Source organism: Poecilia formosa, unplaced genomic scaffold (genome assembly GCF_000485575.1).
Source record: "Poecilia formosa unplaced genomic scaffold, Poecilia_formosa-5.1.2 Scaffold252, whole genome shotgun sequence".
NCBI lineage: Eukaryota > Metazoa > Chordata > Actinopteri > Cyprinodontiformes > Poeciliidae > Poecilia > Poecilia formosa.
In genome coordinates this window covers 847044-866693 of record NW_006800191.1, presented here as the reverse complement: position 1 = coordinate 866693, position 19650 = coordinate 847044, and the positions used below count along the sequence as shown (strand labels likewise).

At 38.0% G+C, this 19650-nt stretch overlaps 1 protein-coding gene across 5 annotated transcripts in view; it reads right to left on the bottom strand.

Annotated features, from left to right (window-relative positions):
• arhgap42b (Rho GTPase activating protein 42b) overlaps window positions 1-19650 on the bottom strand; it is a 122468-nt gene that overhangs the window by 4178 nt on the left and 98640 nt on the right. For 2 of the 5 annotated variants that reach the window (XM_007569943.2, XM_007569938.2), the window contains 18 exons: window positions 19043-19147; window positions 17733-17862; window positions 17282-17382; window positions 14680-14789; window positions 14144-14200; window positions 10656-10734; window positions 10345-10384; window positions 9955-10017; window positions 8131-8205; window positions 7597-7681; window positions 7341-7399; window positions 6385-6490; window positions 6124-6283; window positions 5396-5546; window positions 4742-5146; window positions 3366-3522; window positions 453-515; window positions 265-344 (listed from right to left, as the gene is read on the bottom strand). In XM_007569943.2, coding sequence (XP_007570005.1) covers window positions 265-344; window positions 453-515; window positions 3366-3522; window positions 4742-5146; window positions 5396-5546; window positions 6124-6283; window positions 6385-6490; window positions 7341-7399; window positions 7597-7681; window positions 8131-8205; window positions 9955-10017; window positions 10345-10384; window positions 10656-10734; window positions 14144-14200; window positions 14680-14789; window positions 17282-17382; window positions 17733-17862; window positions 19043-19147 — 2026 coding nt within the window. The remainder of the gene's footprint in view (window positions 1-264; window positions 345-452; window positions 516-3365; window positions 3523-4741; window positions 5147-5395; window positions 5547-6123; window positions 6284-6384; window positions 6491-7340; window positions 7400-7596; window positions 7682-8130; window positions 8206-9954; window positions 10018-10344; window positions 10385-10655; window positions 10735-14143; window positions 14201-14679; window positions 14790-17281; window positions 17383-17732; window positions 17863-19042; window positions 19148-19650) is intronic. The other 3 variants (XM_007569939.2, XM_007569942.2, XM_007569941.2) reach the window with 3 other exon arrangements.

Sequence of the window (19650 nt, the reverse complement as noted above, 5' to 3'; positions counted from 1 at the left end):
AATTTCTGTATTAAAAATGATGATTTTATTTATTTTCTTTGGTTTGGTGAAGTATTCTACTTTTATTTTTTTATAAAATCTTTTAAGCGTTTGCTTGGTTTATGTTGATGTTTTTTATGTGATGTCTGTTCAGCACTTTTGTCAGTTTTGTTGTCTTAAAAGTGCTTTTAAATAAAGTTGGCTTGACTTTTCTGACATACAGCCATCAATATAAGCAGAAATAAATATCTCTGTGTGAGTGTGACTGTTTGACTGTTTTCATACCATTTGAGAAGTGCGCCCCCTGAGGAAAGCTGAGCTCATTGCTGTGCTCTGCCTCACAGGAATACATGGCCTTGGCATCTCTATAAAGTAAAAAATAAAAATAAAAAATAGATAATGTTGCAGTGAATCTGAACGAGTGTCAGAGTTAATAATAAGGCCTACATGTCACAGATCGTGTTATGTTTTACCTTCCTATAGGGACAGATTGTGAAGAAGGGGTTTTTTCAAAAAGCAGCGCTCTGGCAGCAACCCTAAAAAGGAATAGAAATGAGACACAACCATAAAAGAAAGATTGACAATTTTTACTTTTGGCCAAATCACATCTGTTCGGTTGGTTTGACCAGCATTTCGCATTGTTCAGAGCGACGCGAAAGGCAAAAACGACATATAAGGGGAGGCTTCCTTCCTCCAGGCAGACTGAGCTTCGTCACGGCGCAGAGTCGAGGTGAAACACGCAACGCAGACGCACATGAACCAAGAGCACGCCAGTCGTAGGAGTCAAGGTCATCTGCAGAGCTTGAGGGACAGTCTGGGTGGGTGCTGGACAGGGAAGGACTACTCTGGAGACCGTGTGACTGGCTCCCCAGACACGACAAGTCAAACAATCTGTTTGTCCCAGGAGAACGAGCACAAATTGCTGCTGGGTCACATCAACCCTAGAGCAGGCAGAACGCAATTAAAGGCAGCCCTCCCACCAGAGCACAGGAGACATAAATCTCCAAACATGCACTCATTTGATTTTAGAAAACTCTCAATGCTCGTAAACCGAGGAGGGAGTAGGCAGACAACTCAGAGGGAGAGAGGGAGGAAGGAAAGAGGGCGGAAAGAATTGCTGCTAAGCTATTGTGCTCCAGTCTTACCGGGTTACTGTGGGTTTATGGTGCCGTTTCTCCCTACAAACATTCAGAGCCCCGAAAAAGTGATGACAGCTCTAGAACTTTTTTTTGCATTACGTCACGATGCAAACTTTAACTTCAATGCACATTTTTGATGTAACCAGAGCTGCACAAAATTGTGCATAATTATGATTTCTTAAAAATAATATGATTCAGATTTTTTTTTAAATAAAAATCTGAATAGTGTGGGATGCATCTAGTGACTGAAACTTTTGCTGAATAATTTTTTGGGGGCAAAATTGCTAACCTTAACTGAGTCTGAATGAATGCCACAGGTCTGCAGTTTGTTTCAATGTGAGCCATTCCACTATAAATCTGCTGCATGTTTATGATTGTTGACATGCCAAAAAGTTCATCCTGGTCTCAGTCCTTTACGGCCTCTTTCTGGCATCCTTCTTTGGGTTCATGATTTGTGATTTTTGTTATGGGTTAAAATAGTTTTAGTGATATTAGCTCTTCGTGGTATGTCTGTTTTCATAGTTTACTCATGTGTTTCCCTTTCTGAATAGTTTCTCTAGATTATTCCTGTTAGTGTGTTAGATTATTCCCTTTGTGTTTTATTTAGGCAAGTGTTAGTACATTCTGTCCAGTTCCTTTCACTCCTTACCAGTCAGATTCAGTCATGTCAATTTTTGTCTAGTTTCATAATTTATTCTAACGTCTTGATTTTTTTTTTTTTTTTTACATTACTTCTCTCATGTTGCTCTGGTGTTATGGTTTTATTTTTCCATTCTCATTAGTTTCATTACTGCTATTTAGATTTGCTGTTCATTTTACTGTCCAGTAAGTGTTACACATTTCCTTTATGTTTGCTACACTTCTTGTGTATTTGTGTTAATTTTCTTATTTTACTTTTAGGGCCATTTATCCTTTTGGCTTCAGTTCCTATGTAGTCTCAGTTCAATTTCCATTTCCTTAACATCAAGCCCACTGAACTCAGCTGTGTTACCCCGTCTCAGTTGTGCCACTCACCTGTTACTGCTGACTTTTCAAAAAGACAAACAGTAACAGAAAAGTTTCTCCCATCTGAATTGTGGATCTGTGCACCTCCTATCAAATTTCCAATTAGCCTCTTCGTTGCTTCTCTGATTAATTTTGCTTATAGTTATATCATCATGATAAAATGTGTGATTTATAAATTAATTGAAGATGTCCTCAAAGACATAAGTTTGTTACTTTTGCTGTTCTGGTTATGATCTCCACTGTTGATTTCACAGGTCCTTGGAAAACTACAAAACTATTATTAGCAGCAGTTACTGCATGTTGTTTAGCTGTACAGTTAATGTAACTGTGCGGAAGTAGCCTATTTGATAACAGATGAGTGTTATTTTGCAGAGCAGCATTTGTGTTTGTGGGGCTCTGACTGTGTGCAGACGTCATAATGAAAACCACAAACTATCATGATAAAACATTAAGCTCATATCTTCAAGCCCTAGTTTTCAGTTGTGCCATAATAACAGATTGAGCAGGAAATGTTCAAAGCTCGCAATATTGTTTTGTAAATAAGTCTTAATTTAAACTTCTTCACCACTTTATCTCTAACTTATCTGCTGTGTTTCTTGTTCTTCATTTTGTTGTTTCTTCACTAATGTTCTAAAAAAATGAGACCTTCGCAGAACAGCTGAGATTAAATCAAAAAGAGGGACTGTTTATTAAGTAAATGACTTCCAGGGGCAAACGATTGTATTAGATTTATTTAGGGGTAACAGAGTAAAGAGGACATTTTTAAGATTTTAACACTTACTGATCTGGTGTGAATTCTTCTGCTAAAACTTTAAAAACCCTTCATAATTTACTCCCTTCTGCATAAAAATGAAGCTTGTCAGTATAACGTAATAATATGTGAAAAAGGTTCAAGGGTTATGAAGACTTTTGCAAAATAATATATGCATCCAGTATAATAATATTGATTTCAGAAATAAGGTATTACTGTTTGTGTTCTGTTGGATAACTGATCAAATATTTTGTCTGTTGAATATCTGTTGAAGCTCAGATAAAAGTTTTAAATCACTTGCCAACTCAGAGGAACACCAAGAAACTAGACACACAACCAAAACAATTAAATAAATCAAAGTACTGAACTGTTCCAACTAGTTTATCATTTCAGCGCACAGGAATAGATAAGACAGATAAGATTTCATGGGTAAAGCTATTTTTCACAGAACCTGTTAATCAAATATTAAAAAATAAATAAAATCTCATTACACTGAGCCTGGCCTCTGGTAGCCGTTGTTCACCGACGCGTCTGCCCTGCGGCGGATGACTTGCTTCGGTGGAAGGGTGGGGTGATCACCGGGCTTTAAGCTCTCTTTGGTCTCCAGTGTGGATAAACTTTGGACAGAACCAGAACAGCTCCGCTGGCCTTCACAGTCAGAGACACACAATAACAGATTGTAATTAAAGACAGAAAATGTGACGATAAAGCAGCCGGGAGCAATAACTCAGGAAATGAGACGCTTTTAATTCTACAATTTAATTTGCCAAGTTTATGTCAAGAAGTGCATATTTGTGAAAAAAAATATTTTATTTTTAGCTTTATTCAAACCAGAATAGAGTTAAAGCTTTTTTTTTTTTTTTTGCCTTTATACTTTGGCCATTCCTCCTGTCAGACCTCATTTACGCTACAAAAACACAAACATATTTTTGGTCTAGTTCTTAATGCAAATATCTTGGTAGACTTTAAATAATAGCCAAAAACCTAAATTCTAATATTATCAGAGATCAGAATATCTCTCTAAAAATTAAGGCATTTGTTCAAGAATGCATTTGAAAAGTGTAACCCATGTTTTTCTAAGTTCCTTTTTGAATAATGGCTTCTTCCAACATGATTGATCTTTTCAGACAAAGTTGATACAGAACTTCTTTCACTGTGTGTAACAACATCTACTGCTTTTATTATTGGGCTCATACAACCAGGAGTGAGCATGTATTGCATTGTTTATCATTTATCATCATGAATTTCTTATGAGAATTTTGATTAGTTATTGTCATAATCATTTCCAGTTAATGATGTCAAAAACTCCCAAAACTATCTATATTGTTGGGATTGTTGGTGTTACTATTTTCTCCACTGTTTGTTCAATGAGAGCATCAATAAATATCAATAAATTTGATTAATTGCAGTTTGTGTGTGCATCTTAGTGACATAATATCACATTTCCTGATATGATTGGTGTCCTAAACAGGCACAGTGCAAATGGGAAGGTTTTCTATTTTTTTACGATCCGTTTTTATGAGGCCATGCAGTCACAACCATACAGTTACCAACAAAAGTAACAAATAGCTGTCATCACTTTTATCACAATACCATAAAATAATATTTGTAAAGGTCCATAACTTCCACCAGACACATGGATTTTAAATGTGCAGTTGAAAAACAAAGTTCATCTCTAAAAAAAACAACACTTTTACATTTCTGAGTTTAAAAGAAGCATTAAAATATCCCGTAAGAATAAACTATTTACTCTAGCCTTTTCAGAAAATTAATGTCAAACAATAAGAAGAAAGCTATGCAAGGTGTATGTAAACATGTTTTTGATCCGCTCTGTCACACTAACCCTGCCGTCCCATAATTATCCTACCATCAGATCCTAGCAGTGATTTCAGTGAGGGAGAAACGGAGCGACTCGGCAGCGGCGGCTTGAGGTCAGAGCGGCAGTGGGGGGCTTTTTTGGGTGCGGGAGACAGTCGAGGTGTTGTGTTGACTGAGGACAGGCTGAAAGTGTCCTCAGACTCCCCATCTGTTCGACCTCCCTCCTCCCTGGAGCTGGACTCAGGGCTGCTGACGCACGCCGCGCTCCTGGGGCCGTTCGAGAGCTGCGACGGGGTCCGGCGGAGGAGGTCCGACCTGCTGAGGCACCGTCCTGCTCCGGAGGAAGCGGTTTTGGAGGAGGTGTTCTGCTCTGAGGAGTGGGACGACAGAGACTCCATGCTGCCTGTAGGGGTGCTGCTTGGACTGCTGCTCAAGGTGTCACCTATGCAGGGGCCAGAAAGTAGGCAAACAGGGCCCTCATAAAAAACCTGCTGCGATACTACGATCTAATACTCCACTTTTGATTTAAGAGCCAGATAAATTTGATTATAAGGAACACTTTAATTCCACATAATTAATTCCTAAAGTAATTATTCAAAACTCGTGCATATGTTTGAGGGAAATTAAAGCCCACTGACAGGTTTTGGCCTGACGTGCTGTGTGAGAACCTGCGGTGATAAGTAATCACCTCGATGGTACTCACTTTCTGCATCTGCCAGGCACAGTGTCGGGGCGTAAAGACTGCGCGGCTTGCGGGGCCCCTTGGACAGACAGATGGCTCTGCTCCTGCGGGAGCCAGTCCGGCTCTGCGGCTGCGGCAGAGGCACATTGGGATCCGGAGGCTGGTGAAAGATCTGAAGATCCAGAGCAGAGCACTGACTCGTAAAAAAAAAGAAAAAAATCTACACATTTACATTGATTAACAGGTGAAAAGCAAACTTCAAATACGTGACATTATTAGCATCCCCGGTAAAAGTGGACAAAAAAGTTTCATATTTTATCGGAGGAACATCATTTCCCACTGAAAAATGTAAATGTTGATCTTCGTTAGTGAGGAAATAACTTCCTGTTTCCGTGACAGATGTATTTAACATGACAGGAAGGATCAATACTTTTAGCAGGGTTCAAAATGCAAAAGACAAAAGTATATGCCAGTCAAGTAAACTGTAAATCAGGAAATATCTGAGTAAGACATGATGATTCCAAGATGCCACCAAACTGTAGCATTGAGTGGCATCTTGGAGTCACCATGTCTCCATAGCAACTGTTACCAGAGAGCCTCAGTGATTGGGAAGGGTGCTATGTAAGGTATATATTAAATAAGATGTCTTAATTGCATATATATGAAAAGAAAAAACATTTTTCTCAATTATTGCTTTTAAATTATTAATAAGGTGGATTTCTGTTGGAAGTTAAAAATTAATCTCTCACCTTGTTGAAGTTCTCGATCAGTATTTCCACCACGATGTTCTGAAACTTGATGTTCATCATAGCAGCCACCGTCTCCTCCTGCGACCGCATCAGCGTCGGCCCGAATATAACACCCAGGTTGGACACCGTCATCAGGTTGGACTGGTTCTGTGCAGAAACTCTGCATGCCAATGTGAAGAGGGTTTAATTAGCTTTATGTCTTCATTTCTCCTCTCAAAAGGTCACATTTTTGTGTAATTGCTTCATTACAGAAACACCTACATGACAAGGTGTTTTATCAGTAACTCCAGCATTTCCCTGTTCCTCTCCGGCAGCTTATGAACCAAAGCATGAACAGCGCACACTCTGTAGTTTTGATCATCAGACTCTGAGAAAGAGCAAAAAAATAAAAATAAAAAATGTGTGGACTCAGCACACAATAAGATCAGAAACTTCCCCAAAGCTCTGTCAGTTATCCAGTATTTCCCTTATTAATTTTTGGCTATTACTTATTTTTCCTTGTATTTGATCTCATTGATCAAGTTAAGCATTCTTCTATACTTTAAATATCTTTTTTTGATCATTCGGACTTGCAGAGAGATGAAAATCACAGCGTGGAACTGCCTCTGAGCTAAAAAAAAAAAAAAGGGGGGGGGGGAGGTTTAAATGTTTAAGATTTTATTCGTTTGATTCTTGCCAAAATCAGAACATTAAAGTGATGCCTGGGAGGGGAACTTTTTCTGCTCCGTCTTTTATGACATATGCAATATTAATATGAGTCCAAATGGAATATTTATAGGCATAAATGCTAAAAGCTTGAATTCCTCCCTAAACATTTTTATTTCTGTAAACAACATGCAAGAGATTGAGGAATGCCTACAGTATGGGGTGAAAAAAGCTGTGAAGTACAGTAAAGAAGGGCCTTTATTTGTTAAGGGGTCAAATTATTATTGCGTTGACAAAATTTCAGAAAGTTCATGTTGCTTTACTGTTAAACAAAAAAACAGCCAAAGTTGCTTGTCAATTGTAAACAAATTAGATAAAAAAAGGATTTGTTTCTCATTAGTTTTTCAACACCTTTCATTTTTTTCTACAACAGACATCAGATCTTTAAACACGAATACTAAGAACCACTAAGCTGGATTTTCCTAAAATCTGTCTGTGTGCGAATATGCTAATGTAATAAAACAAGAAATGACCTTCAGCGGTGTTCATAACCCAACCTGTTGGGAACTTACTGACAGCCATGATGAAATCTTTGTGCAGCTTGAAAGTCATGAGAGGCTCAGAGAGGCACCTGATGGGGGAGGAAAACAAAATCCAGTTATAATTTACTGTTATTTGGTGAGACTGGACCTGTGAATGCAGCACCTTCCTGTGTGAGGCAGTGATAGCTCTGAATGCATGGCTAACAGCAGGGTGCTCTCAGAGTCATAATGGAGGCGGTGATCACTTTTGACAGTTAGGGACATGCAGCTGGTGAGGCGAGCTGACCTGAGGTAATTCTTCAGACCACTGGTGATGGTTTTGTTGTCCCACATCTCAGGATCCAGCTCCATATCCACAGGTGCCTTGGAAGCTGATGAAAACGAGCTTTATTTTTTTATTTATTTTTTATAGCTCCAACACAGTGATTACTTTCCAATCTGCCAGCATGAAACCAACAGGATCTGACGTTTGAGTCTGATGTTTAAAGAGGGTATTAAAAATAGCGACTGTCTCCTTGGATGAAGAGATGCGAGAGGAAAACCTAAAGCACACATGTGCAACCCTACTGAGATGGAGCTCGAGCTTTAGAGGGATTTTGGTGACATTTTCTGTTCAAGTGTGTAGAATGTGTGTAAACAGGATTACCTCGGGTAATTTAATGAGGTAAGGGTGAGATAAAATGAGCCCAGATGGCGGTTACACAGTCTGACCACAGAGAGGAGCTCTTTCCTCACTCTGGACGACTGCATCATGTTTGAAAAGGCTCTAAACTCACCGTGATTAATTTACAGTTTTAACGAAAAAAATGAAACGACTTACAAAAGACTGTGCTCATCAGCCTCTGTACTTTGGAGTTTACCCCTCCAATTCTGTACAGCCCCATTGTATGGATGCCTCGGAGGAAATGGAAAAAAAAAGAAATGATTAATTCACTGAAATAAAACAGATTGTAAGTTCAGTTCTTTGTAAAAGTATTCATTTGGTTAAACGTCAAATCTGTTTAATTGGGCTTTAATGTGATAAACCAATATTGTAGTATGTGTAAGTGTATGTGATGTGTATGTAAAATAATATTCTTTTCCAAAGTATAAAAATCTGAAAAGTGTGGTGCGCATTTGCATTGACCTCCACTAGATGTAAAACCACATCTAGTGAGTGTATTTGTACATTTTGTTTCATTCTTATTCGCAGACTAGCTGAGGCACACTCAGACTGGATGCAGATGAGAACATCTATGACAATCAAGTTTCAAACTTCATGACTTATTCACAATTTTTCGGGACATGATTCATTCTCTCACATGAATATTCTTGGATATAAACCATTCTGTTGTATGCATGGCTTTATGTTTACTGTTGTTCTGGTGGACAGTGAACCTCTGCTTCGAACTCAAGTCTTTTGCAGCCTCCAACAGTGCTGCCTTGTATTTCGCCCCCATCAGCTATGACCATCTGCCCTCTCTCTGTAGAAGAAAATAATCCCCACAGCTTGATGTTTCCATCACTATGTGGAACTGTAGGGAAGGCGTGTTCAGGGGTGATGTAAAATCAGAGTTCTTCTCCAGATTTGGCCAAAAAGTTACATTTTGCTCTGTCTCCCCAAAGGAACTTTATTCCATAAGCCTTGTAGAGGAAACCCCCTTTGATGGGTCCTCCAAGTCTTTGGAGAAAATGAGACATCTTATTGGTTTCGTTTAGCAATAGTTTCCTTCTTGCAAGTCTTCCATAACAAACAGATTGTGGATTGCACAACTAAAAGTTATACTGTTAGAAGAATTCCCTCACCACCAGCTGTGGATCTCTGCAGCTTGTCCAGTTACCATCGACGTTTATGATTAGTGCTCTTCTCAGTTTGTCTTTATAAGCCTGCCTTTGGGTTGTAATGTTTCTATTTTTGGATGTTCTGTATGATGGTCAGTGCAATAAGGGGTGTCTTTTGTAAAGTCAAAAAGTAACAGTATACATTTGAGTTATTGATTCATTTATAAATGTCACAGTTTCTAAATAGATATTTAATAATTAGCAAGCTAAATATTGAGTCTAAAAATAAATATCTAGCTAGCAAACTAAATATCTAGCTCAGAGCTGAATATTCAGTATATATGCCAGTTAAATGTTTAGCCTCAAATTAAATACTTATTTATCAAGCTAAACATTTAGTCTTATTTTAGTCTCCAACTAAACATTTAGCTTCTCACTAAACATTTAGCATCCTAGCTAAATATTTAGTTTGCTAACAAAATATTTAGCTCAAGTCTAAGTATTTAGCTTGCTAACTAAACATTTAGCTTGGCAATTAATGTTTAGCTTGTGAATTAAATATTTAGTTTTCCAAGTAAGTTTAAACTTTCCAAGTAAGACTTGGAAAGTTAGCTTAGAAACTAAATATTTACTTTCCTTCTTAAATATTAAGTTGGGAACATTTATGAATGAATAACATGGAGGAAATATACTCTGTTGTGTTGGCTTCTGTCATAAAGGTAATATGGTTGTAACATTACAAAATATGAAAACATGCTAATTGTAATTGTGGATGGCATGCCATTCCACTGTGTTAGAAGGAATATTAATGAAGAAAGTCAATTAATCAGGCAGCGTTCGAGTAATTCGACACATGAAAGCCGGGGGGATTTAAATGCCTCACCTCTCGTCTCGACCAGGTCAACGCATTTCCTTACGAAGTTAAAACCTGCCTCGTTAAGATACGCTGAAACATAACACAAAAAGGGGGTTTGACATGTCAATTAGTGGCTGGGTTAACTACACATCACATAGGAATAATCAGCCTTCCCTTATGCCTTGGCTCAAACTAACACGATTAATAAGATACAGCTTCTGTGCTGGAAGGCTCTGCTGTGTCAGCTGAGTGGGCGAATACCGAATAACTGTGTTAATGAGCAGATATAGCTATAAGTAAGAAAGAAACCTACTTGTTTATTTATGCGTGGTGACTCTATTAACTTATTATCAAGCATGAATATATGTAGTTTAATGATGAAAAGGGTTTGGAAAGATTTAAAAAAAAAACACTTACTTTCCTCTTTTTTGCTTAGTATGGCTGGCAGGTTGTAAATCTGCAGAAAGTTTGGAAGAAAGTCATTACTTCACTACTTTTACATGTACAAAAAAAAATGACCCAGATATGTTCCAGTGCCCCAAAGCTTATAAGCTCTCTGTGAAATTCTTTTGCATTTCAAGTCACCAGAAGAGGGCGCTGCAGACAAATCAGTCGGTAACACAACTGCCTGATCAGACAAAAACAATTAAACACCGAAGCCAAAAACCCCCCCAAAAATACCATGAACAGAATAAATATTTTACAGATGAACTGACAGAGATCCTCACCGGCTCCTTGCCATCCATGGCCTCCAGCCACAGTCTTCTGTTGGACTCTGACAGCGCCTGCAGCGTCATTACACCATGCCTGGAAGGTTTTAGGAGAAAAGCTGGTCTCAGTATGATCTCATTGCTGTGGGGCCCTTGGACGGACCGTGTTTACACTGCCTGATTCATCTATAAAAGGACTACTGTTACTAAAATAGCTCGTGTGCGAATGCTTGACTTCAAACTGTGTCCTCACTTGGCTCTGTGCTTCACAACCCAATCCCAGCTAAAAGCCGCATGTCTAAGTTAGAGTGATGCACATTTTGCACCTAACATGCATGTGCAAAACACTGTTGGCACCCCTGGGAAAGATACGTAAAAAATGAGCAACTATCCAGTAAACCTATACTTGAGTACATCCAGTCAGTAAGAAATAATTTTTAAAAAATATTTCAGGCAATTTGCTAAATATTTATTTTAAGTTATACTTCATATGAGTTTATATGTAACTCAATAGTTTATCTTTCCCTGGAATATGTGTATGTGTCTTCTACTGCGTATGGGAAAGACGTGGCTTTAATTAAAAAGTATAAAACAACTGCATGGAGCTGTGAAAAAGGATGAAGACCACAAATTATAGAACTGCAGCACAGAATGGCATCTTGGACTCATCATGTCGCCACACATGCCACATCGTACATGCTGCTGTAAAATAAAATGAATCTTTTTCTCCTACTGTCACAAAGGTAAACATTTCGACTTTGCTGATATTTACCAAGAACTTCCTCTGTAGCCTGTCAAAACTACTTTGGGTAGATTTAACAGGAAGCAAATAATGAAAAACAAAAACCTGCCTGCTGTAACGTATATTAGATAATCTGAATGTTTTTTTCTTCCAAAGATTAAATGCACTCAAATAAAAGTGAGAAATTATGTTGCAGCAACAAAAGGTGAGTTGGTTTTGAGGTTGTTTTACACATCTTAACAGGGGTGCCAATAAATTTGTCTCTGTCTATACTATTAAAATCTACAACCACAATATGTGCTGCTGCCAATCTAAAACTCATGCAAGCATTGTTTGCTCTCAATTTGAACTGTAGCAGTGGCATAATCAAATGACGCTGGAAAAAACCCACCCAGTAGTGACAATTAGTACCAGCATGGAGACAAATCTACTGTACTACAGTGAGGAGGTCAGTCATTACTAAGCAGACAGATTTGGATTTGCATTGGTGCAAGAAAGGAAACATTCATATTTGTGACTGCATTGAAACTTTTTTTTATTTTTTTTTTATAAAAAACAAGCGGTGGGATTTTAGAATCAAACTGGCTGAGCTTCTGAAAAGGTTTGTGTTACAAACTAAATTTATTTGCAAATCTTTTGGCTATTAACAATTGCACACGATTTCATGAAGATAATATATTTTTGTTCCTATCTGAACATCTGGGAAAGTATTTTCCTGCTGTGAAAATCCCTATCAATCCCCAGTAATTTGGACAAATAAACCCTTCCAGAATCAGACGGCCGGCTTGATTACGGCCGGGCCATAGGTGTGACAGAGTGTTTGGGATATAACGAGAATAAATGGATGAGCTAAAATCTGACTGGAACTTGGCCTGCATTGTCCTTATGCCTGGGGCCGGCACCTTGGTGCATCGAAGTGTAAGATAAATGAGTTGTCCTGCAAATAAACTGCTCAGCAACACTCACCAAGGGTGAGCAGTGCTGGGCAAGCAGCTGCTGCACATTTACACACAGAGAAAAGATGGGCAAATTCTATTATCTGAAGTGTGGATCTTCATGATTAGTTCATTTCAAGCCTTCATAACAGACATCTTAGTCATTTAGGGGTGTGTTATTAAGCAGAGAAGCTTCTCAGTAAGGCTTATTCTCCTCTACAGTAGGTCTTAATGAGAAATGGGATTAGCAATTAGCCTAATAAATACGAATCAATAGCAAATCTTCCCAGAGGGGCAACATAAATATCTCTTTTTTATTATTTTTTTTTATCAGCGATTAACGTTTCTATTTGTTCCAATTATGTTTTAAGTGGTGAAAGAGCAACAGTGATAATTAGAAATATAATACATTTACATAAGCTGTATTATTACTGTATTATGCATTGTAGGTAAATATATGTATGGAAACACAAACTTTTCTCTACAAAAAAATGCTTCTAATTCATATTAGTTAGGATTACAAAATAATTTATAATTGCTAAACGCCAGAATAACGAGAGAAAAGATTTAATAGAGAATCTTTGATTACAGACTTCAAATTCAAAATATCAAAATGCCAAGATGGTATCACAGCTTTGCAAGCTTCTGATAGGTTAAACCATAACATACATATGTATTTTAAGTATTTTAAAATATCAGGAACCCCAACTGTGGATCTCAACAATCTGATTTATTCTTGGGTGTAATTTTCACATTCACCTGTTTAAATGAGTGCCATAGGAATGTCCTTCTATTGTTTTATTCAGGAAGGAGACGGGTTCCATTTCTCTGATATGAACACCTTTTGGAGTAACATGGGATTATCTTGATGATGCCACTTGTCAAATGTAATATTTGTCAATCAAATACCTTGATTTTTGAAGACGTTTCCTGTGGTCAGCTGGGATTGTTTTGGATTAAACATTTGGATTAAAAAGGGGGAGGAGAATCTGCAACCTGAGAACATCCCAACTGTGAAGTATGAATGTAGCACCATGTTGAGGGAGTGTTGTGTAGAAATACTGAAGCAACATCTCAAGATATCAGTGAAAAGGAAGTTGTAACTTGGAAACAAATTTTAAGAAAATGAAGGAAGACTTTTAACGACACTTAAATGATCTCTCGGTAACACTTTATTTGAAGGGGTGTGCATAAGACTGACATGACATAACATCTGTCATGAACATGAAGGAGTCTTTATGAATGTTTATGACAGTTGTCATGAAGTGTCATTCGGTAAATAATGACACTTTTAATGCAAAGTTGCTCTAAAAGTTGCTTTGAAAGTCCATTAAAAATGTCCACTTTGCATTACATTATCATAATTTACAAAATCATGCAAAGTTGGCACTTTTAATGGACTTTTAATGGAACTTTTAAAGCAACTTTGCATTAAAAGTGTCATGATTTACCGAATGACACTTCATGACAACTGTAATAGACAGTCATAAAGACTCCTTCATGTTCATGACAGACGTTATGTCATGTTTATGACAGTATGATGTCAGTCTTATGCACACCCCTTCAAATAAAGTGTTACCGAACTCTCTCACAATTCTGGCATTTAGCAAACAAAAACAGTTATAGTAAATGTACTTGATCTCAAACAAGTAAAGTTTAGTCTGACTTAATGTTAGGCAGTAAGAAGAAAATATATTTATATTTTTATGCAGTATGTAGTTTATAATTATTTCTAATGTTTTTAAGGGCAAGTGATGAACAGCGGTAATTTGTTTTAAAGGAACATGCACACATGCAGCTCATGCATCTTTTCCGATCAGTTCACATACCGGACTTTACAGAAAAACTGAAGTGGTCTGAAAAGAGTTCCTCGACAGATGTCATTTCTACAGTGACACGGACACAGACAAAAGATGGAACGGGTTCAAAAACGCTACAGCTACTGATGTCGCAGACATACAGGCAAACAGGAGCTGCAGAGGGCGGGGAGAACATGGGGAACATGCAGGACGGTAACAGTGCTGAAGATCTCTGACTCTCTGAAGATGTTAATCGACTCAGAGCATTCAAAATGTAACATACATTAGATTCAAGACAACACATAATGAGAACGTAACATTCCACATGCAGCTTCAGGATCTTAGGAATTCAAGTGTAACTGAAAAAAAGAAAGAAAAAAAAGGTGCTTTGCCAGTGCGTCTTACATAAATCCTCTGGTATTTCAGTATGTTAGGCAACATTTCGCTCAACATATTAAAAACAAATACCATACGGACTTGGTGATGCAAAGAGCATTAAATATCACAGTTTGTTTATGCCCCGAGACTATGCAAGCAACAAAAATTCATGGATATGTCTCACGGACCTCTCCACCACTTCGATATCAAAGCAGAAGCGCTTGTCGATGGAGTCTGTTTTCCTCCGAATGCAGGACTTGAGCTTGAAAGTCTCTGGCTGATTCAAGACGAGGCCATTCTAACAGGAACGATACAAACAGATCCACACAAAGAGAAAAGAAAACAACACCACAAAACTCATTGATCTTTCATCACCACAAATAGGAAACAATAGAGAGGCAACGGCAAATTGACTGATGACCACAAACGAGATAGATGTTCGCCTTCAGTTTTCATGGATTCGCCTATTCACAGTCTTTCTGGGCTGAGAAAGTCCAAATTACTTGCGGAATTCAAAGTATTTGTGACTTTCTTCATAGAAAATATCTAAAATATTCAAAGGAAAATGCAATTTGGGAAGCTGAAACGCGTAGGCACAATGCTTCTTGACACGATATTGCCTGGCCTTTGCGAACCATCAAGTTAATACACTGGGTATTAAGGCACAGTAAGGTATATTTGGTGTGTGAATTATCAAAATAGAAACTTTTTAGAGGGATTCTCAAGTATTTATAGATTGTTGCTATTTTTGGGCAGCTATTATTACACTAATTCTGCTAACCATTAAAACTACAAGAGCAGAGAACTAGACTTTGGTGTGAAGTGTTCATTGTATTTTCCATCAATATGTACTTTTGCAGCTTTTCTTGTTTCAGAGCAGAAAAAAGTTGAGTGCCAACTCCAGCAGACGACAGGAAGTCTGAATGCTTTACTTGCTCTGCTTTCTTCTTTCTGTGCTTTCAACTTCTGTCCGTTACAGAGCATGTTGGATTTGGAAATGGTGGGAGATGTTTTGGAAATCTTATTGGAATGGAGAACTCAGGATTTTTAAAGCTGGGTCTGGCTGAAAGGTTATAAAAAATGAATATCTTACCTGTGGAAGGCAACTTTCATGTTGTGTAAATACTGATTAGCAGGTCCCTTTCAGAGGCTGCAGCTGACAGCCAGTCTGACAGAGGCCAAAAGCACACTACGACTGCCTTAAAGTAAACCAAAGTTATCTACAGCAGGTTAGATATTAACTGCTTATAACCTTTTTGCAGAACCTCACCCTTTAAATGTGGGGCCTACATTCTCCAAGGAATGCAGAGAGATAACATAATAAAGGCAGTTTAAAATGCACTTTTCTCACTATTTTAAAATAGTAAAGCCCTTTTCGCACTGAATGTTTTCTGACATGACACGGAGCTACTAGGGTGCAAACTGGAGAGTAGTAGAAGAAGAAAGTGAGGAAAAGTTGTCAGTTTGTCCTCTGGCAATCTAATATAGTCCTTTAAAAGAAGGGATGAAAGAGGCGACGACAAGGCGATCAGTGAGAACGCACCCTTTTTCTAAAGTTTAGTTTAAATAGAAGTTCCAAACAGATTCAGAGAAGGAATTTCCGACCACTATTTATGCTCTAAGTGTGACAACAATCTCCTGCATTCTTCTCATTCCTGGACTAAAGAGCAGGACTGGAAAAGACTAGTTATTTCTTCCAAAGAAAATTATAAGTCTTGGCTAAGATCTCCTAAAACCTAAGTATGTACTACTGTCTGATGAGAGTAAGATTAAGATTTGGATCAAGAATTTCAAATGGTAGGTTTCATGAGCACACCATGTCTTCAGTGAAACATGGTTGTGGCAGCTCTATTTTATTTTATTTTTTTTTTTTTTGCAGATAAAATTCAAGTTTCTATCAAGGTTGATGAAAACATAAAACCCTTTTATAAATTAGTCAGTGTTGAATTAATACCATCAGGTCTCTGACAGGAAGCTGGAGACAAAGGTGGATTTTATTTTTCTGTTTCTCAGTCACAGGAAAATAGACTTACGAGGGAAAAATGTCTCGAAACATTGAAACAAAAGTCTAAAATTAAATCCGACAGAAAATCCTTGGGACAACCTGTGGATGAGGGAACTCCTCATACTCTAATACATTTGCAGAATTTCTGCAAGGCAAAGTGGAAAAATATTGACGGGATGATGTGGGACGCTGATAGACTGCTACTAATGCTGAAAATAAATCACAGAAACTTGAACAAAGGATTAGTTTTGACATATACAGTCAGGTTACTCTATAGTTTTTTCACATTGTTTGTGTTTTAAACAGATTTGTTTTTCAGTTGAATGTATAGGATAACTCTTCTTTCACAATATGTGTGAAAAAAGCTACTTTTTTCCACGTACATATTACATCACTAAAATAATGGAAATAGTAAAATGTCTAATCAAACGTGGAAGAACAGTCGGTTATTTTGCCTGAAATACCAAAACACATTTTAAGTACATCCTGAACACAAAAAACCCCAGCAAAAGTTAATTGTTTAACGATTATTTTTGCTTCTTGAGTTTCCTTTTCTTTTTAGGTTTTGGTATCTGTCTCCTTCAGTTAACAAGTCTTTTGTTTTCTAAGTCAATTAAGTAACTTTGACAGCTTCCTTTTTTCCTCCCCTGGGGGAGAAACAAGCAGGCTCTTTGTTTCACCCACACAGATTACGCTTGCTCTGGTTTTTTTTTTCCCCCTTTTTCTCTGCTTTTATCAGGCTCATCTACAACCCAAGGAAAGCAAACTGAACTAAGCTGAACTACCTGTTTCCCAGCTGACTTGTTTTCCGTGTTGCTCATGGTGAAGGTCTTGCTTCCTTTGTCATACGTGCAGTAGTGACGCGTCCAGGCGCATCCCAGAGGACCTGGGGACGGAGAGATGAGAGACAAAGTAGCAAACTGTTTTGCTCTCAAACACAGGCTTCTTGAAGGGATTTCAAAAGAAATTCAATTAAGTTGTGATGAATCCAAATTTGTTTATTGCTGCTGATAAAAATCTATTATTTGTGGTAACTCCCCCAACACGCATCCACTTTTGAGAGTGCATCAAAGTGAATCCGTAAACAGGATGACTTATAGAGCCTCGTGTGAAACGATCACTTCTGCGGCGGCCTGGGAACGCTGGAGACGTGTTTATGGTGATGGATTTAAAACGACGCACTTCTAACTGAAGCAGGGAGTGAGAGAGTCCGAGTGGACTGATGGGAGGACTCACGCTTCTCCTGGACGTACAGGAAGCCTTCCATCGTCCACTGGCCGGGCGGTTTGTAGTCCTGATCTGCAGACCTTATCCTGTTCATCAGCTTCTCCACTTCCTGCTTGGTGCTCACAAAGTTGTTTCTTGTCTATGTGGGAAAAATACAAGATTATGCAATGTTGCAACACACGGCATTTGCAATCACAGACACTCCGTCATTGGGATTTTGTTGGATAAACAAACACACGTTGTTGCATAATTGTAAAATGTAATCAAACTTATACATTGTTTTCATTTTTTTAAACAGGAACTGGCAAAGGTGATTTTGATTTTTTATTTTTTAATTTTATATTTTTATGTTTTTAAATAAAAACATAAAAATGAAGAACCTTGTGAAATTGCTTTATAACTGAATCCTGATTTAAACGTCTCCACAACTTCATCCCTGACCTCTCTCTGCAAGTGCACAGCAAATTTTTTCAGATTTTTTATTTGTAAAATGTTCCAGAAACCATTTCCTATTTTCCATCCACTTTACACTGATGTACTATAATGTGCATGTCCTTCACAAGAAAAAAATAAATAAATTTAAGGCTGTGGCTGTAATGTGACAAAAGTAAAAAAAAAGAAAAGGATCAAGGGGTTTGAAGATTGTTGCAAGGCACTTTATTGGCATGAAGAATTCCCTCACTGTGCCTAAATTAAAGCAGTGTGACAAATGTCTCCAATTTGCGCAGCTGCATGAAGACACCCATGGGAAGAATAATTAACAGCATGTTGAAATATATTTTATTAATATATTGAAAAACATGCTTGAGTTGATTTAAACTTAGGAAAAAGATTCTGCTTTCCTTTCTTTTCTATTTTTTATGGAGTTAAAAAGGTGAAGGCGAGGCTGTTTCACATCTCAGAGCAGAATGCTGCGACAGCCTCACCTTTGCCAGTTCCTATTAGTGCTCTCTGCATCTGAAGACATGGAGAGAGGGTTATAGAGTGAAAATTGTCAGAGCAATGCCTCTGACATTTTGGGTCAGAAATAAAATTTGGACCCTCGGGCTGAAAGCATCGAGGTCGCAGTGATGGAAGGAGGAACGGTGGCAGGGGCTGCAGTTTTATTTTCAACTCCTAAGTGTTTTTTGACACAGCACCATTAAATGGTCCGCTGTAACTGCCTGCAACGCTGCCCTGCAAATATCTGTCCTCCATGCCATCACACAGTGGGGAGAGAAAAAGCGCTCTGCTTGTTATATCTGGGTAAGATAAGCCGCAGAGTCTGATTATGTGGCTGGTTGCCTTTGTGTATAACCCTTTGAGGTGCGGAGACTTACGTTCTGTAGGTTGAACTGGAGCTGCTGTTTGTACGGCTCAAATTCATGAGCCAACTCATATCCTTCATGGTAAAATGTAAACAGACCCTGAAGAAAGGCCAAGAGCTGGAAAAAGGAAACATGGTTTAGTTTTTGGTAATAAACATTATAGACCTTCATTATGTGTCAGGGAACCTTTAAATATAAAGCTGACAACATTAAAGTACTGGACAAAAACTGGACTGCTGCTACTAAATGATTGTATTACATAAAGTTACGTATTTATAACACTCCATGTAAGATGACAGTGGAGAAAAAAAAAGTTTCTGAAAGTTTTTGCTTTTTATAGCAGACAGACATTGATCTTGGTTTCTGTTTTACACACAACCATCCTTGACCACTGTAGGGAAAAAAAATACTTCAGTAGTGTAGCAGGAGTGAAAAAAAAAAAAAAGATCTCATCTTGAGCACAGAGGATCCCACAAACATGGAGCTGCACTCAGTCAAATCCTCAGACACAACCGCTGATTTGATTTCTAGGCTGAGGTTTGGTATATCAAATGAACAAGGATGAAGCACCTTATCTGCGCCTGGATTCATCACAGCTGAGGTTGAGCCCTGTCATTTTT